This window comes from Labrus bergylta, chromosome 19 (genome assembly GCF_963930695.1).
Source record: "Labrus bergylta chromosome 19, fLabBer1.1, whole genome shotgun sequence".
Classification (NCBI taxonomy): Eukaryota; Metazoa; Chordata; class Actinopteri; order Labriformes; family Labridae; genus Labrus; species Labrus bergylta.
The window spans coordinates 8,081,635-8,105,057 of NC_089213.1; the positions used below are offsets into that span (position 1 = coordinate 8,081,635).

Consider the following 23,423-nt stretch of genomic DNA (forward strand, 5'->3'; position numbering starts at 1 on the left):
TGAGGTGATGTAATAACTCAACAAAAACCAGGGTTTGGTTCTTCGGTCCGCACCAGGGTTCATTTGAGCGTTCACAACATCCCACACCAAACAAACTATCCAACAGAGGGCACCAGAGTTAATTTCAAACGGGCCAAACAGCTTAGGTGGGAATGCACCCCGAGATCTATTTAAAAAAATAAATAAATTAAAAGCCTGACAGTACACAAAGTCACACACAGTGCAAAAATAATAAGTAGAAACACACATTTCCTGTTTGATGGAGCTGTAAATTAATATTAATTGAAAATTGAAGTTGAAGAACATTGAATAAAGGCGTGGGATATGGGACGGGAAAGTAATCACAGCATCTTCAAAATTATACCATGAACCATTAGATTGCGGGAGGTAGCATAGTCTTAACAGCAGATGTGTCAAAAAATAACACATGAAAGCTGTAATGTAGTATTTAGACAGTATTCTAAATATGTGAAATAACAACTTTGTCTACAAAGATCTGCACAGAAGTCTATTAAAAGAAACTATTGTTTCAATGTGGCTCACAATGGAAGAAAACTGATCTCAAAATCACAGAACGTGTAACATCACTCGACGCAACCTCGATAAGATGTCACTGTGATGCTATTTAGCTTTAGCATGGCGCTAAGAACAACACAGAGTTTTTCTATTATTAGGATAATATAAACAACAGCTACAAATAACTATCATAAAAACAGTGGTGTGCTATTGTCCTCTCCCCATCCTGCACTGCAGACTCGAGGTGCATTTTGGAGCTAGCTAAGCTTAATTAGCTCCATCAGTTTGTTTGACACATTCATGCAAAAAAAAGTAAGCACCAAACAAAGTCAAAATGTGGAGAAAGAGAATGCACCTGTACGTCTTTTCTCCACAATAGAAATGCTTGATTGTTAAAGTGAGCCAGCAGGGTCAGAACTAAACACACAGGGAATGATTTGCTTTACCATTACAGTCAGATATGTGTCTACTCTACATGCTCAGGACGTGCAGCAGCTGAACTTTGACCTGTGCTTGTCTTACAGACGGATCGAAGTCAGAGAGCGAGGAGGACCGGGGCATCTTTTCCACTTATTCCTCTTTCAGCAAACTAACGCCAGAAATGAAAGGTAATGACTCCCAGTGTTCACCAGAGGGAGCCCTAATAGAAGATCATAGCTAACACTACAAACACTACAAAGCACTTGTGTTGGAATTGCTCCTTCAGCTGGCACTTGCTAACAAGCTGTAATGTCTGTTACTTAACCCGCTGAGGGAAATGCTTAAAGTGATGCAAGTGCTGTAAGTGCTAGTTCTTGCCACAGGTAGACTTTAGCTTTAATTATTTTTGTGACACAATTACAGAAAGGACCTCCGACAGAGATTGACCTTTCAGTTGTGATATAAGATGTTTTTTTTGTTTTTTTTAGAAAATATTTATTTTTGTCTTTATTGGAAAGACAGCTGAAGAGAGACAGGAGATGTTAGGTGGAGAGAGTGAGAGATTGACATGCAGCAAAGTGCTGAGGTTTACGTGTTGTTTATAATGTTTGTGTGTCTTTGTGTGAACAGCATCAGCTAAGAAAGCCTCTGTTACAACCCCCAAACCCAAGAAATCACCAGCACCAAAAGCAAAGAAACCAGATAAGTCCATCTGGGACTCCGACTCTGACACTGGGTCCAAGAAGCCATCACCAGCTCTTAAAGGTATGCAACCAAAAACGATGAAATAAAGCACATTCACATTCCTCCTGGTGGTGACGGGTTCGGTCAAGTTTGTTCTGGTGCTCTTTGTGCAGGTAAAGGTCGGGGGAGGAAGAGGAAGGGCTCCGGTTCTGAAGAAGAATTCAGTCCAATGAAGAAAACTTCAAGATCAGCGGCCAGAGTGAGTTGTATGCCTGTGTTTGTGAGGATGAAGCGCTGCTGTGTGACGTGTAGAATGTATAAAAGATGCTACTGAAACAGTGATGGGGGAAGACGTTTAACTGGAACTAACCATCAAATCTGGATTAGAAGACACACCAGTATATAAATCGCGAATCCAATTGTGAAGGTCTCCCAAAACTTCCCGGAGGGGGGAAAAGTTTTGATATTATGCCAGCAACGTTGAGAACCGATTAAAAACTTCAGATGGTGTCCATGAAATGCGTATTTTTCAGAATCTGGTCCGAAAAGTAAACATTTACAGGAGCATCGGTGCATATAATCATGGTTAAGTTACGTCTTCTGCTTTGCATCTTAATGAAACAAGCTGTAGTGTGCAGTACGTGTGTAGGAACAAATCCTTTGAAGCATATGTTCCATTACCTAGTTTTTTTGAGAAAAGGAGCTGAAAGAAAGCTGTTATATCTCGTACTGAAAAGAAACCCTCTCTTACACAAAAGGGTCTGTAAAGGAGCCGTACAACCTCGGGATGGAATAAGACTAAACACAGAGCCAGAAGAAGACCAGCATTTCAAAGGACTGTTTCTTAGATTAAGGTCCGTCTGACTAAGAGTATTTGTGTTCAGTAGGGGTGTAATGGTACACAAATATTTCGGTTCGGTACGGTTCTCAGTTTTGAAGCTTCGGTTCGGTACATTTTCCGACAGGGCTCGAGGAACTAGTAATCTGCACAGTTTGCACAGTTTATGTTTGAACTTTTTTTTTTTTTTTTTTTACAAGTCACTAAGTAAAAGCTGTGTCCCATACCAGCGGGCCGCAGCCTTCCTCCACCCTGAGGTGTGCTTCCGCTTTGCGGTCCGTGTGGGAACACAGATTAAAGCCCTTCTGTTCCGCCCGTACTCGGATCGGTCCGCCTGACCGAAAGCCCTGTACCGAAACGGTCCAGTCCGAGTACGTGTACCTTTACACCCCCTAGTGTTCAGTGAACCACATTTCAAAGTGGGATGTAGCTTTCTCAGTTTTGTAAAAGGCCAGCTTGAAGCGTCACAGTTACTACTTAAAGTCACTAGAAGCTCAAAGACATTAATAATGTTGAGAGTTACAACTAACTGATACCGTTGCTGCTGCAACCCTAACATGCAGAAAGAAGGAAAAGTCCTTCAAGAGCCAGCGCATCGGCTTCAGGCAGCAATGTGCGAACTAAAACTAACATCACAACATCATCATGTCTTACAAAAAAAGGAAATAAATCTAATATCCTCAGTCTATTATTGTGTGGCTCAGTCCAAGCCTCTTTGTTTCATGAGGAGATATAGATTGTAAATAGGGGCGCACTCAAACTGGGCATTTGACTAGTGTGAGCGCTCCGATTCATGCACAAGCTCGGTGCACTTCCTTGGTCCTTGGCACACTTTGAAGAGATGTGCTTCGGCACGGTATAGTTCATGCACTATCACAAGCACGGGGTACAGAGCGTTGACAGCCTTCATTATCAAGAAATCTGGAGTGTTCTGGCTGTATCTGACTAACATGACTTAAAATAAGCCACAAAGTAGCTGTCATGGTCTGTTTTTCTCTGATGTGTGACCCCCTCTCTCTCAAGTCCGCCTGTTTTGTAAACTAAGCACGCTTCATAATTACGTAAAGTCATGCATGTGCTGTATTATGACGTAATATACAAGAGGTAACCGTGCTCAGGCCCGGTTATTCCTGGAGCAGTGTGAGTGCAGGCAATCCTGTTTAAGTATGGTACGGGACATCTTTGCTAGTGTGAGTGCGCCTTCAGTGTATCAGTGTTGAAGTATTTATTTATATTAGTCTCTGACATCTTCCTCTGACTCTGTCAAAATGTATGTGTCTATATGTGTTAAATGCAGCTTTACAGATCTCAGGCAACTACATTAATGAGCTACATGGTATCTTTACTAAAGTGTTTTATTTTGTTTCTGTGTAGAAACCGCAGAAAGCTCCCTCCGATTTTGAAGACGACGACAGCCTGAGTGTGATGAACACTTCGTCCCGTGCCGGCCGAGCCAAGAAGGAGGTGAAATACTATGTGGAGTCCGACCACGAGCATGCCAACATCGACGATGACGACATGTTCGATTAAAGCAACCTTTGATCACACTCCCAACACACTCCTCCTCCCTCTGTTTTCCCTCAGACTTTTGTACATTTCCTGTTTCCTTTTATTTGCATTAATGGTGTCGTCAATGATTTCTAATGTGTAGGTGTTTTACACTTTTTATTATACATATACAGGTTTCTTTTTTTATGCTCATTGAAATGTTCTGTATTTGTCCGAAAGCGGCTTTTAGAAGTTTAGAACGCTGTGCTTTAGCACATTTTAATTGTTAAAATAATGCGAAACTTTTTGAACATGAAGTTGAAAGTAAACAATGAAATGACTGTTTTGTTTCCGGCCTGATTCTTTCATGACTCACCTACTGTAGGATAACATAAAGAACTTCTTTTACTAATACTGTCACACTCAGTGGATATCATGGTTCCTGTTAAAAAAAGAGTCATTAGTTTTGTACTTCCTGTTGACAAAAAGAAGGAGGGGTCTAAACCAATAGTGTGAAATGCTGGGGCACTGACGGCCAGGCAGTCGGGTTGCTCCCTGTTTCCTGCTCTCTCTACAGTCCTATCCAAGTGAAGGAGTAACACCCCAAACAGATCTTAGAAGAAAAAAAAAGGAGAGATGCAATTTGTAGCTGTTGATGAAAGTAATAAAACTAGCTTGTAAGTTAGAAACATGTTGCTGCCATAGACTGTATAAAAAGATGGACAACATGACACTTTTAGAAAGTGAAGCCAAAACATTTTGAGGTCCTTCTTATGACTGGCTGCAGCGTAGGTCGTAAGCCCCGCCTCCTCCATGTAAACAGCTGGGACCAGGTTCAATCTATAAAATGAAAATGCACAAAACATTTTCTCAAACATGGGTTCTGTCATTATAGTCAGTTCTTGGAGTTCATTTTTATGAGAGCAGAAAATGATAGAAATGTGCCAAACAGAATCTGCTCTGCTGTCAACTCACCCGTACAGATGAGTTTTTTTTTTTTTGTTTGTTTTTAAATCGATGCACAAACACATTTTAAAATAAATATATTTTATTACTTTGCCAGGACAGTTCATGGTAAAGTTAAACAGTATATGAACATAAAAAGCATATGTTAATGTACAAACAAAGACAATATTTAAATGGAGAGCTGATTCAGATCGAAGCTCAGACCTCGGAGCATCTCCTGAGGTCCAATTCACCTTACGGGCCGGCAGCAAGGGCTGATGGGAAAAAAACATTTAACACCCCCTTGCCTGCTCCACCCTCTCGCCTCATATTAACACGACTATACAACACTGCATGTGATTGGTGGTGGGTTTTTTCAGAGGAAAAAAAGGCGACTGTGGACAGTTTGTGATTTTTACCAAGAACACCTTCAGGACGGACGACAACAGAACTGCTGCTAATGATTGATTTGGAGGTTCACAGTCATGTTTTCTGGCTCCTTTGAACTAGGGTTAGACCGACATGTGGGGTTCATAGTGACCTTTCATTCTGCTATTCTTTGCGTTTTCTGTTAGCGTAATGCTACTCAGCAAGCGGGAAGTAATCGACATCAGCTTCCTACTTAAAATGTAAACTAATACATGCGACAAATTGTCTCCAGAGCTGCCAATAGTTACAATTCTATTCACCTCAGTTGATTCACAAAAATGATTCACTGTTCTTTTGTTTCATGTGATAACATGTCCTTAAAACAATTTAAAAAAACGTGACCCTTAGGACATAAAAGGATGAAACTTGAAAGCAACAAAATGTTACATCACAAGGGTTATTCATCCGCTGACATTCCTAAGTGTAAATACTCTCTTAGTAATCTTTCCCTTTTTGAAAATTTAGAAGACAAAACAAGCATTTCTACAGCCAAAATTAAAGAAAAGGATTAAGTAGTTTTTCCTTTTTCAAGTAGTTTTTTTGGCCAAATATTACTAAGAGGTTGTAACACCTAACTTGTCCACTTGGGGGAGACAGAACATCCTATGAGCACAACGTCATTGCTTTTTAATATAATTATAGATCCATTTAATTCAGTGTCGTTTCTGACAGTATGAAAAGTTCTGCATTTTTTTTTTTCAATTGACCACCACCCTGTTCATCCGCTGTCATTAGTTAGAAGAGCCAATAGGTCACCTAGGAGACCGCCGTTCATGACCCGATAAACCAAATGTTTAACTAATTGAAGTTCCTCAAAAGTTGGCATGGTAATGTTTGTACCTGGACTGAACCACATGCATGGTTAACTCTGGGAAATGTTCAAAGCTTGGTAAGTTTTAGGCACCAACAGATCATAGTATCAAAGGTCACAGGATAAATCAAAGCAGACTTTTCGACACGCACAGTTTTCTCCTGAAGTCTTGGATCGAAAAAACTTCAGGGGTAGCATCCTCAGAAGGATCCAGTCTGTGTAGACCTCTGTCGCCTAGCAACCCCAGTAGCTGCAACAGAACTAGCCAACATAACTAACATCAGGTAAAAAACCTTGGGGTATCTTTTGCCATGAAGGATGCGCTGAACGGATCCTTTGTTAATATGTCGGCTGCATTCGAATGAGTCACACTTCTGTGACACAATCGGTCACATAAGTATCAGAGGACGGCAATGCGTCCTCTGATAGAAGCAGCCCTCGAATTGGGACCCTGAAGGCAACAAGTGCCAGCCAATCACAGAGCAGTAGGGCTAGGTTGGAGCTACAATGTTGGGGGATATAGATGCCAATAGTCTATACTTTAAGTACGTAATAATGCCAGGAAAGGTACTGTAAAGTAACTTCTGGAAGTTAGACTGATTTTAAGCTTTTTTACTAAAGTTAATTATGGGATAGAAAACCAAAACAAATCACTTAAGAGGCTGCAGAGGATGCTGACCTGGCTTTCTGGGTTTATGCTAAATTACACATTTCTGTAGTCATTTGATTCAGTGATATTACGTATTGATTTGTCCAACTATAACCAGTGTTTGGGGGTTGTCTGGAAGAACCTGAAGGCCTTGGGTCAAAGGATTGAACTAAACACCTCAAACGGTTTATGAGCATCTGATCGATTATTCCCTTCATCATCAACTATACCTGATTAAATGTCCATTTTCAAAGCCCCATGTCGATCCAACCCTAGTCCATTAGTTGACCTTTTAACCAAACAGCTGTCGATTGATTGGGTTTGATTGATTGACAACAGCTGATTGGCGTCCTGGCTGAGGAGAGAGGAGGGGGGGGGGGGCAGCTCTGTTGTTTGACATGAAACAGGAACAGAACATATCAACGATATCTGCTGAGGTGGCTTGGTCGTCCGTTTCTTCTACTTGTGGGCTTCTGTTTGTCCTCAATCAATCGTTTGTGTCGTGTGGAGCTCAGATCAGCCCACGCAGTTCCAGCTCCTCCTCCTTTTCTTCTCCCCCCTCCCCCCCTCTTGGATGTGTCGATGTTCCCAAGGACAAATAACAGAGCGTCTTTTCCACAGAGCTGCCAATTGGAATGCAAAGCACACACCATTTATATAACATCTCTGCAGTGAGCTAGATAGTAGAGTATTACAGTTACGTCGGTACAACATTCAACAGAAACGAACGAGAGTAATTCAGCATTGTGACGCTGTTTCCCGAAAGGAACAGATAACAGTCCCTGCTGCGGTCAGGCGCCTGAGGGCGGAGCCTAATGCTTCAGGGGTGGGTGTGGACATTCTTCGGCTGTGAAGGTTTTCCATCTTCAAGAATAAAAAAAGAAAAAAAGAAAAAAGAAAAAAACACCAAGATGCCTCCCTTCATCTCTCACCAGGAGAGCAAGACAGAGAGAGAACCGAGGGAGAGCATTTCTTATGTTACATTGAGATAGAAGTAAGTATTCCTTAACACTGCATATCATTCTTCTGACAGACTCCATGACATTATTCACATTCAAACACGTTAAAAAACAAAAAAAAAAAACTGAAACAGCTCTGGTTTCCCTTATGATATGTATTTCTGAGCAGGGATGGGATGCAGATGATTTTTGTTATTATTATGTGCTGCTGAGACCCAGAACCCGTCACTGCCCTGAAGGGTTGTCTGACTTTCTTTTTTGAAATCATCTGCACGAGGCAGAGCGACTTATTTAGTCACTTGAACTGTTTCACATATACAGCCTATACCTCCGTAAAAGCTTTCAGGACTGCAGGTATGGAAAGACATTTGTGCCAAAAATCAGGTGTCCAACTGGATTTTGCCTTTAAATCAGGTTTTTCAATTTGGTGTCATTAGCGGACGTAGGATGAAGATTTATCCCAACGAGGCGTCTGCAACTATTCTGGGGCTTCTGGTGTAGCAAACAAAATCCGCATACAATTGCCATTGTTTAATGTTGGACAAGGCACTTTTTCTTGAATTTTAGAGACACTTTCAACGACCAAATATCTCCTCAAAGGAATTTGCTTAAAGCTAAATCGGCATCACACAATCTCTGATGGGTTATGGGGTTGCATTTTGGTCAGTGCATTCTGTCTCTTTTGCTCACTGCAAAGACATCCACTCAATAATAGTGCAGATTAATTTAACAGCATTACATGTGTCCAACCTCTAGTCCAAATATGATCACTTCTGGCCCTCAAAAAGAAAAGTGCATGTCCAAAATGCCAAACCCAGGCTTCAAAAGAGGTCCAGAAACCAATGCGTCCTTTCACTAAATATAGTTGATGGACAAAAGGGAAAATTCAGACTAAACAAATACAACACCTGCTGGCACAAATGTCTTCATTTGAGTTCGCTTGAGACATCTGTTGTGCTCTTGACCAAGTCCAACAGATATTATCATTATTATTAATCACATGTAACTTTTGTGCTTCATTTCTTTAAACCTAAACTTTTCAGCCTCCTCGTCTGGTTGCAGGAGCTTCAGAGCTACAGCTACTTCTCAAGGGTTCAATATGTTTAAGTGCTTCAGTTAGTTTTGTACCCTTATGCTGTTAAAAAACCCAATTATTATCCTGCAGGGAGAGCTGACGGGCAGCGAGGGATCTGGGTCCTATTAGTGGAGAAAATGGAGGTTATTTCTTATTGTTGAGTGTCATGTGTGACCTCAGCTGTGTGGAGAAAAGCAGCTTTCTAGGATCTTTTAATTTCACCTCCTCTGATGTAAAACACACCGCCTGTTTCCCTGCCAATGAGATTAAGAGCTCAGTTGGATCGGCTGTCCAAAGAGAGGCTTTACTCGACTGCACTTCTCAGGGGGTTCAAAAGTCATCTGGAATCTCCTTTTGCATCGTTAAATGTAGCTTACACTGTCAAGTCTGAAGAGCAAGGCGAGCATTGAGAGAGGGATCTGTTCCCTCCACCGTGTGCTTTCTACATTAGTGTACAATCGTCCTGACCCACATGGTCCGGTCATCAGTCTGTTTTGAGGATTGCATTGCCCCCCCCAACGTGTTTCACCAGTTCAATCAAGACACTTCTGAAAAGGGAGAGCGGGTTCAGGAACTCTGTTCATAAGGCCATAACAGAGCCAACGTGCGTTCAGTTGGTAGTACAAGCTGTTAGCTGTGGATACACACTCAATCGACCGACGTCTGTTTGAAAATCAAAGCTTCTACAAGGCTGTGATCAGATCGAAAGCCCAAATGCAAAACTGCATTTGGGCTTTTTGACATGTTAGCAACACAAGTGCTTAAGACGAAGAGTTTATTCCAGAAATCTTTTTTGTAGTTTTGGCCATAATTTTGGCTCGTTATTTTGTCTTCACTGACGTATTAGGACAAAGTAAAATGTTCATTTACAGTCACTTCAAGCAGGAAATTGATTCACTCTCTTGGCAAGGAGAATGGACCAAACCTGACCTGGATTCAGGGTTTTAGCGGAAAGGCTAAAGCTAGGCTATCATTGCCTTCTGTTTAGCATTAAGGGTTACATGTTAGCTAGTCGAAACAGAAACAGGCTCCGTTTAACACTTTGACTGTGTAGCCATAATTTTTGACGGTTTTTAAAAGTATTACAGCAGGTCAGTTTGGTCGGTGTTGTTAATGCTTTAAGGCAGGGTTGGTAATTTTCTTTGTACTTTTTAAGATTCTGGTTGAAATTGTCTTTAGGTCCTGAGAGACGTTAATAACTCATGTTCTCTGAAAAAAGGAACAAAGAAAATCTGTCATCTGTAGCAGTTGTAAGGCTGTAAAAACTTCAACCAATGTCTTGCCACGAGGTACCAAACTGATGAACCAATCACACGCCTCCCTGTCTCCCTGCTCGCTCTCTACCCCTTGTGTGCACGAGCCCACACTCAAAGCATGAGCTGAGGTCCGCTTCTGGACCAACGGCGCTTGTGTATGTAAGTGAGGGGCGTGGCTTTTGAGGGAACTCAGAGGGGAGGGGTTGGGTGCAGACGGAGCACTGAGGGAATGCTACTTTCAAAATCATGCTAGTTTTCGACATTTAACCCTGCCTTTAAAGGCTAAAACAAAAAAGATCATAGTGTCAGACTCTGTCGCCTCGACCTCCATCTAAGATTCTGCACCTTTTTTTTACATCATGTCTTGCCGCCCTGCAGACTTTTTACTTTAGCACAAAGTAAAAAAAAGAACAACTCAATCATTTTGGTGGAAATGGGGTTCATAAATAGTAGACCGTTGAGAAGCCAGACTTATTCCACAATGCACATGTGGACGCCTAATACTCAAGATGTCTTAGCTTGTGGATCAACAAATTGTGGCCCAACATCCGCTTTTTCAGACTCGTAATCCGCCCAGATGATGATATAAAGTGTGTCATAGTATGAGTTGAATCACGGTTAAAGTGTAACAGAAAGAAACGTCCTCTGTGATCACAGCCTGCTGCAGAAATATCTCCGGCATATTTCGGCAACCTAATTGAACAGATTTGTTTAGACAGTGAGGTAAACTGATTTAGTGAGGGGATACAGACACTAAATGAGTTGATCTCATAGACGGACTTATTCTAAATCTAATCTTGTGCGACGGGTCTCGGCGGTTCATGTCGAGACTGCGAGTTAAACAGACGCGGTCGGTCTGATGGGTGTGTATCAAAGGCTTCTGCTGTTGTGCTTCCCTCCTTTGAGGAAACAGTTGAACAGACTCAGCTGTCGATATGGAGAGAAGCTTTGCATTCTGGCGGTGTGGATGTACACTCACTCATGTAGAGACATGAAGTGTTATAAAAGACAAAAAACAGTTTTAAATATAGGAACAAATATAAAATATTAGACTTCCATAATGTCTATATGCAATAACATTCTAGATAACTTTTCGAGGGACTTACAATTAGCCCCGCTTTAAACCTTAACGTATCGCCTCAAAGAGAATATTTAAGACAATGAAAAAAGCACCACAAAATTCATCATAGAAACAGAGATCTAACCATACAATGGTATGTACAGTGTACGTATGCCAACAATACGAGAGATGAAGAGATGAGGACAGAGAGAGAGAGAGAGAGAGAGATAGAGAGAGAGCGAGAGGAGTAAAACCACTTATCACTCCCGTCATGCAGTTAAGAATTTACACAGGAGACCTGAGGAGTATCAACTCTGGCGGATTTCGGGGGGGCCATGCCCTCCTGTCACTGTCCCGGTCCCAGAGACGCCACACCAAATAAGAGATTAATTCAGAATTATACACAAAGCACTGATCCTCTGACGCCTCCGTGTCAACATTTTCTTTTCAAGGAGGAAATATTTGGGGAGAAAAATAGGATATAAAGATAACGTAATACCAAGCAAAGGAGAAAGGTCAAGGGGATTATAGGAGGTTCGGAGCCTTGCCCGGCTGTTCCTTTTTTTTTTTTTGTGCAAAGGAATATCAGAGAGAGTTTTGGAGTCACCCGTGGGTACCTCCTAGGGCTCATCGCTGGGAGGTGTGGCTGTAGCCCCCTCTGTGTCATCGGGCGACTCTGGTGACTCAGCAGCAGGGACGTCCTCGGCGCTGCTGTCCTTACTGCCGGGACTGGCCGCCGCCTCCACTGAAGTGCTGCTGCTGCTGCTGCTGCTGCTGCTGCTGCTGCTGCTGCTGCTACTACCGCTGCGGCTACCACTGCCGCTGCTGCTGCTACCACTGCTGCTGCTGCTCTGACCGTCTTGCCCCTCAGAGTTTTCCAGCATCTCCTGGATGAGTGGGGGCATGGAACCAGGGATCTCCATCTTTAAAGAAATGACCCGCTCTGCTCCTGCAAGACAGAAAATTAGGGTGATTAGTATGAAGTTCAATGTTCATTCTTGATACTGAAAATAGCATTAGCCTGCAGGTGGCTTTTCATCCTCTAGCTGAGAATTGTTTGTGTAATTGAGATGAGCTGGACGTAAGCTTACCTTTTCAAGAAGCAAAGCAACAAAAAGATACAAACAATCTGATTCATCAAGGCAGTGATAAACCAATACGTCACAAGGCCTCAAGGTTAAAATACAAGAACTGTTATTTCTCACTGCAGTGTGGCTACTTTCAGAAGAGTTGTGCAAAAAGTGTTTTTTGTTTCATAAATGCAGCTTACACCTTGACATCATGTATAGGAGAGTTGTCAGACACTTCAAATAACAATCTGAGCCTGTCAGTGACAAAACCCCAAGAACTCTTATTGGACGGATTTCATTGTAGCCATTACAGCCCGTTTCAAAGCTGCTGGCTGATGCAAACTTTTTCTACCCATTAGTCATTCACACCCCACAAATTAACTCACTCCTGGATCACAAATAGTTAAAGTTCCCCAAAGTGCAGAATGCACCTCAACCAAATCTCCTAGTCTCCATTTTTATTGCATCTAGTCATTATTGACCTGTCTCCATGACAACAAAGCAAGCTCCATCCACTGATAAAGACCCTGAGCCAAGGTCAAAACTTTCAAAAAATTAAAGTTACTGAACACAGAGTCTGCGTTTGTTTTCTAGTTTCAGATTTTTGGGTGTCTTATTTAAAATAAGGCCGTGTGATAGGCTTGTTTTTCATGCTTCCTCTGGCATTACGTGATTAGTCGGAGGAACGTCTAAATTAAACAACATCTATAATTTAACTTGTAAAGTAAACTTCAAAGGCAAAAGTTAAGCTGCTTTTAGAGGAAGTCAAATGAAAAGGAGAAATAAAACCAAAGAGCAATACCCAGAATAAGTGTTTCTTAAAAAATACAACACACAAAGGATTATGAGACAAATAAACAGAAAAAAGTATCAGTAAGAACATAAGCTGCTAAAGCAGCAGGATAAACCTATGCAACCGCACAAAAAGGAGAGTGTAAAAGACAGGATACAGAGCGAGACACAGAGGGGATCAAGTACAGGGTCGTCTACAGTAACGTCTTCAGGCAGGTCATCCCAAAGTTAGGGGGGCGGGTGCGGTGGGGGGGGGGTCTGCAGAGGGGCAGGAGGATCTTAAGTGTACTCAGGCTCATACAGAGTTAAAGGCTCAGCACTATGAGCCGGTCCAGAATGTGCATTAAAAGTTGGAGAGTTCAAATCAGCATCAGGCAGCCAGTGCAGAGAAGTTAATGTGAGGTCACGTTCTTACCATAACCGAGGCGTTCTGCTGGGAATGAAATACAATCTTCATATGTAAATGTTTGTTTGGAAGTGTTATTAGCTACAGGGGAACTCAACCATTCTCAGACACTACTTTTACAATAAAATGCTATCATGACGTTGTTTTAGCTACTAAAGCTGTAGTTTATTTGAAGAAAACGAAGGCTCTTAGGAATACTGTACTTTCTCTTTGTGACCCCACAAGGCCGTCCGTAAGGGGGGATAAAGGGGAAAGCTTCCTGGGGCCTCGTCACACGGGGAGATACGGTTAACAAACAACAATGACCACATTTTATTTTTACACCTAAATACTCCCCATCACCTCTTAAAGATACAAAAACACACTTTTTATTTATTGTTGCTTCAGTAAAATGTAGACTGTTTTCAGAATGAAAACCCCCTCTTCTTAAAATAAGTCGGTCTAGAGGGAGCTAATGTTAGCCAAGAGGCTAGCGCTAACGGTACTACTGCTCGAATGTCCTAACATTGATTTAAATCAGTGGTTCTCAACTTGTCTAGCCGCAGGACCCACCACCTTCCTCTGTGAATAATTGCAACCCAAATTTCTAATTTATACAACCAATTCGATTTATTTACTGAAAATTGTGCATTGTGGACCTACAAAACATGCGACAGAATTAAGTAAGTGATTTAAAAAAACATGTTTAAAAAGGGCTACACAGACTTGTTTTTTTTAAGGCACACATTCACGACCCACTTATAATGGCTCCACGACCCACCTCTGGGTCCCAACCCACCAGTTGAGAACCACTGATTTAAATCATATCCTGGGAGGGTCCCATGTCTCCACAATCCATAAATAAAAACAATTTAGCCTATAGCTGCTAGGTTTCATCTATTAGCTGCTATCCTCTATATTTTATTAGACTGTTTAGTGTGTTTTTCTAAACATTACAGAAAGGATCGCTACAGAGACAGAGTAAGCTGATCTTTGAACAGCCGTTACATTGATCATGTGAAAGCCACCAGACTTTACTAGCAGAAAACATTTAACTCTCCAACATGGCGTTGATTTGCTGGTTTGTTCAGGTTTCTAACGTGGCTTTTGTGTTTCCAAAGATCAGCTCAGATACAATACAACTCAATAACACAAACAGATCGAGGCAGCAGTCTGTGGACAAAAACTTTGGTATTCTTCTCATAAAATCTCTGGTTCTGTGAATTGAGTCTGGGGGCTTAGAAGAAAGTAATGTAGGTCTCTGATGTTATTGGTTTATAATAAAGACTCTCTCTTTAAAGATCTATTTTTTGTGAATTCATCACCCATCAAGAATTTTTGCCATTGCCAAAGGAACTAAAGCTGATCCTGCAGCATGCAGTTTATCACTTTGCCCCGCCCCGTCTTGGTTCTGATTGGTCAGAGAGGCAGAGGTGAGAGTAACCAGCGGCCGTGTTCCAAAAGAAAACGCTGAACTGCGTTGGTTATGTATTGAAAATGGGCGCTACCAGCACAAACACCAGCGTTATGGGACAGAGAAGCCTAAAATGCGTCGTGTTTGCTTTTGTTGCTCACATAAATGAATATTGATGCCTCTCAGTCTTTTTCATAAACCAGCTAAAAACGACCTCAAACAGGTCTACCTCTGCATGGATCCTTTATGTAATATTGACGGACACTTTTAGTCTGCCATGGATAAGTTGATCTACTTTAATGAGGCACATTAAGCCGTTACAGCCGGGTTCACTGCGGCTGGCTGAAACGATCTACTGGAGCAATACCAAACGATTTTGTACAAATTGGTAATATGGACCTCAAGACCCCAGTTACTGTAAAGCTTTAGAGGGTGGATAACAATTATTCTACAAAGGAGGCTACGACTGGAAATGTGTCCGACGATGCAACAGAGATTTGCTAAATGTGTATGGATGTGGAAGTGCATTTCATACTCTGGCTAAAACATGATTTTGCTCAGGTACAGTAGAGCGTTCTCACCCGACAGGACTGCTAGGAATAACTATAAAATGACACATGCTTAATAAGCGATGTCCTTCCTGTACCTTTAGCGCTGATGCTGCGCAGGTCTGTGATCTTCATCAGGGTTTTGGGGAACATGTGGGGTTTGCTGGGCCGACGCTTCCTCACGTAGATCTTCAGAGCCTCCAGGAGGGGCTCCTGGAGCTGGTCCACCTTCGAGGGCTCCTCCAGGTCCTGACGGTCTGCATGCACACGCGCACACACGCGCACGCACACACACACACACACACACACACACACACACACACACACACACACACACACACACACACACACACAAAGTCAGACTTGTGGCTCGACGGTGACAAATTCATTTCTGGGGCTTTATCTGATTGAGACAAGCTGCAGGCGGACGCGTGTAACGCAGCATGGAGCCCGTTTGATTAAGAAGCGGAGTTTATCTCGTTATGTCAACTCATTTACTGCAGGGGAGATTCTGCAGAGATTCTGACAATTAGATAAGTTGAGCAGAAAAGCAATTTGAATCCTTTCGTTTGAGCTCTGATAATGGAGGGTTTTAAAGTCTCAAACAGCAGGAAGCAACAACTGAACTCCTCAGACGTATCAGCAGATGTCTCATTCAAAGTTCTGCAGCCATGCAGAGACCAGGATTCTGCACACTGAGGACCAACACAACACCTGTCCTCTGAACCTCCCTTCAACACAGAGTGTATTAAACACCATATTAAGGAGCTACACTGGAAAGACCGGCCCTCATCAGGTGTGATCTGATGGGATTTCAGCTCTCTGACAGGATCAGATAGTTATGAGGAAAGCAAATAAAGGATCCTGAAATCGGGACACATCAGGTAACTCACTTCTGGTTTCGATTTTTAGATAAAACCTTAAATTATTTTCCGGTTAAAGACATTTTAGTGGCTAATTTTCTGCCCTACCACACCTACATAGTGTGACATTAAGTTTAAAGAAACACCATTCATTCCTCTTTTAAGTTTGCAGGAGTAACACAGAGTCAGACCCCTCTACATTTGCCCCATATCAAATCAAATCCATATTAAGCCACTAACCACGCCTTCAATCTCGACTGTTCTACATTTCAGGGTCAAACCATACCGGGAATTCAGTAGAAGTTTGACTAACAGAATGCGACGCTGCTGAGTGTCGACTTGACTGATGAATGAAATCATCAATGTTTCGAGGATGTGTTACACAACATTTGAAATCAAAGACCCAGGAGTGGTTTAGTTCGGTTTATGGGATTGGAATGCAAAAAAGGAAATTATTTGATTTATCCTAAAAGACTATTCTTAAACTAGAAAGAAGAGGAACTGTTATTTGTCAGTGTCCCGTGTTGTTGTGGGAATTGTTTTTGACATGTAGAGTAAATAAATAATTAAAAAGTACATTCATAAATCATTAATGAAACTGCAAGTCTACTTTAAAGCACAAACGCTATGATTTAAAAACATCAAACTGGGTTTTACCATCTTTTTCCAAATAACAATCTCTAAATATGTCTGAGAGTAGCCTTGATACGTTGAAGATATTTATATTCCTTATGTAAGTAAGGAAGTTGTTTTAAAAAGAAAATGAAAAGTGCTTTAAAAAAAAAAAAAAGACATAAAACACTGATGAGAACTTTTACAATTTGGATCTGATCTTAAACACACACCCACACTTCCTGACTCGGCCATAGGGTGGCAGTGTGTGCGCTGGAATCAGCAGGTGGAGGTGTGCGAGTGCAGATGCAATCAGAAGCGTCTCACACTGTCCCTGGATTATGCAAGAGCCGGTAATATCTGCTGAGGCTCAGAGGTTTCAGAATTTGAATATATACTGGAGAATAAAACCCAGCAGAGATGAAGATGTCGGGTGGAGGAGGGAGAAACGGAGGGCTGGATCAGTACTGACATACTGACAGTAGCTACAGTATGGGACTGTCTGTAGGTACAATACAAATGTGTGTGTGTGTGTGTGTATCCTGACATAAGAGATTTTGTATCCTGGATCTTTTCCGCTGGGCGGTCGAAAACTCAGCTAACCGATGCTGCGGTGACACACCTGCATGTCATCCCTCACCTCACCCGCCCCCTCCCGTCCTCCCTATGGTTTGTCAGTCAGGATTGTGCTGCCTCACTGATATCAACCTGTGTTTGACCTGGTTTCAGACTCCTGTGGAGCCTGGCTTACTCTCCTGCCAAACTGAGCTGCAGCCCCGCTCAATATTTAACAAGAGGAATCAATACGGACTGAAGATGTAGAACAGAGAGCAGTCAGGGACGGCTTAATGTGGAGCGGATTCGTTCGTTCATTCCACTTGATTATCTTTCATATCAGTCTACATCTCTAAATCTGAGTTTATGCTAAATATATGATGCAATCACGCTGCAAAATCATTTTAATTTGACGTGTCCAATGTAGAAACAAGGCGAGTGTTACACGACTTTGCAGACAGACGCTGATCTAATCGGCTCTGGCTCGAGTTATCTGAGACTCGACACAATATAATTGTCAGGATGTTTTTCAAAAACCCCAAAACTTAGCACTTAGCTGTGTTATTTTAATCTTTGCAGGACAATAGCCCCCTGAGTTTGCCTTTCTTTCCCAAGATTTTCAGAAGTCAGTTGCTTTATTTTCACCATCTTTTATGTGCAATCCAAATCAGTGACGATGGCAACTGGAGTCCAATGTTGCAAGTTATTCCTCCGTGTGTGCTGCAGCCTCACCAGCAGTGCAAGGATAAATTGAAACTTTGCAAAAGCGGCTGCAGCATCTGCTTCGCTCTGCTGCAATTTTCCCAGCCACACCAAGGCACATATCAAGTCAGCTGAATATCCAGTCGACCAAAACTTGTAGGATGTCTCTCCATCCATAACATCCTCTGCATTTTTCAGTCATTGTCATTTTCTCTGTTTGAAGTGTAGTTTTTTTTTTTTTAGTGTGGAATTTAAGCAAAGGTAAGACCAGAAGCTGAACCAGTCTGTAAGTCTTCAAGGACATCCTCTAACTCAAAAGAACATGCTTTTGTTAGACTAACAATACATTTTGCACATATGCTGAGATATACAAAGAACATATGAAACTATTGACCTAAATCAGGGTAAAAGTTTCGGCTGAAAATATGCAAAATCTCCCTTTAAGGAGATTATAATGAAGAGCGCTGATGGACCGAGGTGAATGGGATAACACACAGGAAAAAAGTGAGGGAGTGAGGGAGTGAGTGAGTGAGGGGGTGAGGGAGTGAGTGAGTGAGTGAGTGAATGAGTGAGGGAGTGAGGGGGTGAGGGAGTGGGTGAGTCAGTGAGTCAGTAATGTTGTGAGTGATTCAGCCAGTGAGTGAGTGAGCGAGTGAGTGAGGGAGTGGGTGAGCGAGCGAGCGAGTGAGGGGGTGAGGGAGTGAGTGAGTGAGAGAGTGACTGGGGGGGAGTGAGCGAGCGAGCGAGTGAGTGAGTGAGTGAGTGAGTGAGTGATGGGGTGAGGGAGTGAGTGAGTGAGAGAGTGACTGGGGGGGAGTGAGCGAGCGAGCGAGCGAGTGAGTGAGTGAGTGAGTGAGTGAGTGGGAAAACATGTCTCCTACTGGTTTTACTGTTAATATATATATAAATTATAAAGTTATATAAATCTATGAAATAGTTATCAAACAGTTGGGGGTGAGTGAGTGGGTGAGTGAGCGAGCGAGTGAGTGAGGGGGTGAGTGGGTGACTGAGTGAGGGGCTGAGGGTGATGACATTTCTATCCTGCAACTGCTGAGCGGCCAGAATTTGGTGCACGTAATAAAACTGCTTCCGACTGTGTTCTGCTCGCCAGCTTGCTCTTTTCCCCTCTTTATTCCATACTGTGAAAAAGTCTAATCTAACAGCATTGGTATGAAGGCTTTAACTGCCACAGTGTTGGACTCCGTTGCTTTGTATGCCATCTTGGATAAGTTGTTAATAATATGGACCTGGGGCTTTTTTTTTTTCACCCCTCAACCCCATCCCCTAACAATGCCAAGAAATGTTTAGGAGTGCATGTGTGAAAACGGCTTTAAGTAGTATTAGTTAAAATAGCAACAGACATCTTAAATATAGCCAGCAGTACTTCTCATACACAGAGCGTTTCAAAAACTAGTAAAGGGATCATTTGAAGCTAATGTCTTCTTCTGCTATTTTAAGATTTATTACGGTGACAAATGTCACTTTTTCAACTTCTTATTTTGTCAAAAGTTTGAATTTTAAAGTTTGAACTGTAAGAGTACGATAAGGCAAGTCAACTTCCTCACATTTTCAACAAGTGATGACCGGTCTAAAGAAAAAGAAAACATGCTTCTCCTTAACATCTATGTCCTTTTTCTTTCCATCTGAGTTCATATCCTTCTGCCCTGCTGTCTCCCACCCCTCCCCTCACTCAATGCCCCCGGCTCGCCCACCTCCAGAGATGAGACAGATGGCGCTGAGGAGGCCTGTCTCTGTGTCGTCCATCTCTATGGGCAGCAGCTGGTTGGCAAACGTGAACACCAAGTCGGTGAGCGGGCCGAAGCCAGCGTTGTGCATCTGCGTTCGGTTGAGGGTGAGCCCGTCGGAGAAGGTCATGGTGTCCTGGTCTGGGGTGTATCTCGTACAGATGCGCAGGATCTGTGGAAGGAACGATAAGTCGGCAGAAATGAGCGGACAGAAAACTTTGTGACATTCAGAGTTTTGATCTGACAAAGAGCATGTTAGCTTTGAGCTCCTTTTAGTGTAATGCAAAATCAGATGCATGGAGTGCTGCATGGGTGTGAACGCCATTCCTGATGATGATCATTTCTGTAAAAGTGGAAAAGGTTCTGATACAAGCCAAATGAATTCTGCTATTTCTAATCCTGAATCAAATTTGTTTTTTTTTACAAATTTTAGCGGCAAATGACTTGCTCAAAGACTTTTGAGTTGCTCTTTTGTTAAATTTATTTTTGGGGTGCTTTTTGCATTTATTGTTTAGAACAGCTGAAGAGGGACAGGAAATGATGGAAGGAGAGAGTGGGGGGGTGACATGCAGGAAAGGGCTGAGGTTGGGGGGCGGTGACGTTTATATGCTGCGACTGGCACGCGACTATTATTGACAGTATGCAGTCGACCGCTACGATCTCCATGCACGTTGTGAAAATGCCTCATTATGTTTTCATTCCACCAGTATGTTCTGAATTGTGAATTTCTTGAAGTGCACACCACACACTGACTTAAAGGCAACACTTGTCATTGTGTTGGACACAGCCTGGATAGTCTCCCGCTGTGACATGCATGTGCTGCATGATCGGCTGTGACAAGCAACTCAGGAGGATTTCAGGGGTAGTTTACCTGAAATTTTTACCTGAAAGATTTACTTATTTTGTGTCACTGTGCTTAACAAACATTCAGGCAGGTGACTCCTGCTGCACTGTTCTGCAAAATCACCTGACAAACACATACAGTATTCCCAATTTGGCCGTCTACTAAAGCTGAAAAATGTCCCGTGCACATGCAGGCTCGGACTAGAGGGTTAACGATATTATCTCATCACTCCTCAAATGTCGGCATGGAAAATAAATCTGCATGCAGTGGTGAGGACACAAACTATATTCTGCTGCTGTGGTAAATATTTCAAACAATTACAAACATGAGTTATCTGACGGAATATTCTGGGCTCAAAAAACCCCCCAACCAAAAACCCCAAACTAACAATTTAGTCAGAGGAAAAGCAACTCCATGTGTCATGGGGCAACCTGCCTGGATGAGAGTGGAAGGAAACATATCCATTTGATAAAGTGTAAAAAATAGATAGAAAAAAGTATTACTTCAATGTGCAGGATGAGCCATCAACATTTTTTATGTTTTCCATAAAATGACCAACTGTGAAGTATCATGAATGATCCTTTAAAAGTTGCCAGTGCTTGATAATGAATGGAAGGTATTTCTGTTTTAAAAAGACCTTAAACAGCCGTCAGTTTCGTTACAACTTTAAAGTCTTAGAAGCTTTAATTTTAGAGTATTATTCCCCAAACATACAGAACATGACTGACTGCTAATTGGGGAAGTCAGACTCAAGTGTGAGAGTCTGTGTCCCAAATCTGAACCAAGTCTGACAAGTTTCCATATAGAGCAATAAAAACCAGCATGCAGGAAAAAAAAACAATGACCTTCGACTCACTCATAGAGAATAACCTCTGTGTACCCTGCTGCACTGCATGTGTGTGTGTGTGTGTGTGTGTGTGTGTGTGTGTGTGTGTGTGTGTGTGTGTGTGTGTGTGTGTACACCTAATGAAGCCACTGATGCTGATGTGAAGCTCTTTGAAGCTATTTGAGTGGGCTGGCTCTGACAGTGAGTGGCAGGCGTGTCTGCAACATGAAACAGAATAAAACATGGCTACTGGCGGTGACTCGCACCGGCTGGCCAGGCCTGCGCTCGCTCTCACACACGCGCACATAAACACACACACACACACACACACACAGTGTTTGATCTTTCACTCTGACACTCCCTCACCCAGCCCTCGTGCACAATACGTACGCCCTTCACCACAGAATTGTGCTGGTGAGCGGATGCTGATGGCTGAGCGAGAGCCAGAAAGTCATCACAGCCGGCCTTCAACTTCTCACCTCTGAGTCTCTGGGAGTTCAGTTCACTGCTCTATGTATGACTGAGTCAACACAGACTCCACAGCCCATGCGTTATCACTCACACATAGACACTGCATGTAGCGCACACTGATCCACATTTACATCAGCATTCATTTAACCAGGTTGATCTGATGAAGCTATTTTCCATTTACACCTCACATAAATATGCATCTTCATGCATTAATCATTAATTTGTACTCCCTCACCCACATGCAGATCATCTTGTACCCTGTGCCAGCTCCTCTCTCAATTTTCAACTGTCTCTCGTTTGTCCTTCAAGAGCAAATAAATCAACCTTCTCAGAGTGTTTATTCCCTAAAAGGACACCCTCTATGAAGTAGTGCGTTATCAGTGAGTATACAATTAGTCACATCATACAGATATCAGTTATAAGCCAGTAACAAGAGGAATATGCGGGTTGCCAGGTTGTACATTTTTAAATGTGCAGTTACGAGATGTTACACCATGTCTGCAGCTTTGATTGGTAAACGATCATTCTGGCATTTTAACACCTGGAACCATTTTCCCCATCATCTACATTTAACAATTATAGGAACAATCACATCTCACCACCCCTGGTAGTTGGCACCAGAATTACTAGTCGGTTAAACTAATTATTCATATTTCTGTTGTTTTAGGCCGACAGCGCTGCTTAAATACAAATGGCAACCTCAAATCTTTTAAAATGAAGCCAGTACAAAATCCTGCAGTACGTCGAGTGTCCACTTGGCTGGCTGCAGGAACCCCGGACGTCACACACACATGATTGGCAAAAAAGCAGTTTTTACAGCATAAACAAACATGTTTACAGCCTGGTACAAAAAACGGAATAGGTCTGATTTGTGTCATCATGGGCACACACTTTTTTTTTTCCAAACTGCTCTGTTTTGATTTCATGAACGATACGTGTTATCCATAGCTAGGCGCGTAGCTGACCTGATTGACAGGCGGGTGCCATGTAACGGTTTGTTAAGAAAGTAGCTCAGTCTGTAGGGACTCTGACATCTCTCCACTAATACATGTCCACAGATCCTGTTTGTGTGTGTTTCAGGCCTTTGTGTGTGAGAAGCATGTCTCTCAATAACAGAGCGTAAACCAGAAATTTAAAAAAAAAAATTCATAAACCAGAAAATTCAAAAAACAAAACTCATAAATTTAAATTAATAAAATATATTTAACCTTAACAAAGTCAGTCGTACTGAGGGCCTCTATAGCTGGGAACTCTTATTCTCTCTCTCTAAATGCTGCCTTATAAAGTACATTAATATCACTTTCACTAAGAGTAATAACAAACAGGTGCATTAGCATTAAGTGTAGCCGATTAGCTACATAGCACACATTACCTTAAGTAACATTACAGCAGACTGTTTGCGAAAGTTAACTTTAGTGTGTCACTCTTCTGAATGTGTTTCCAAACTTCTCAGCAGACATCATTTC

At 42.2% G+C, this 23,423-nt stretch overlaps 2 protein-coding genes across 3 annotated transcripts in view; one reads left to right on the forward strand and one right to left on the reverse strand.

Moving 5' to 3' along the window:
* The window catches only part of top2b (DNA topoisomerase II beta), a 29,286-nt gene extending 24,999 nt beyond the window's left edge, over positions 1 to 4,287 (forward strand). Inside the window, exons 33-36 of the mRNA XM_020638642.3 lie at positions 1,041 to 1,124; positions 1,567 to 1,701; positions 1,794 to 1,879; positions 3,833 to 4,287. Of these exons, the coding sequence (XP_020494298.2) occupies positions 1,041 to 1,124; positions 1,567 to 1,701; positions 1,794 to 1,879; positions 3,833 to 3,988 (461 nt within the window). The 3' untranslated portion in view covers positions 3,989 to 4,287. The remainder of the gene's footprint in view (positions 1 to 1,040; positions 1,125 to 1,566; positions 1,702 to 1,793; positions 1,880 to 3,832) is intronic.
* A 689-nt stretch (positions 4,288 to 4,976) lies between these two features.
* The window catches only part of LOC109987541 (retinoic acid receptor beta), a 106,482-nt gene continuing 88,035 nt past the window's right edge, over positions 4,977 to 23,423 (reverse strand). For both annotated transcript variants that reach the window (XM_020638646.3, XM_065948318.1), the window contains exons 6-8: positions 19,784 to 19,988; positions 15,438 to 15,596; positions 4,977 to 12,079 (exon numbers count right to left, since the gene is read on the reverse strand). In XM_020638646.3, coding sequence (XP_020494302.3) covers positions 11,751 to 12,079; positions 15,438 to 15,596; positions 19,784 to 19,988 — 693 coding nt within the window. In that variant the 3' untranslated portion in view covers positions 4,977 to 11,750. The remainder of the gene's footprint in view (positions 12,080 to 15,437; positions 15,597 to 19,783; positions 19,989 to 23,423) is intronic.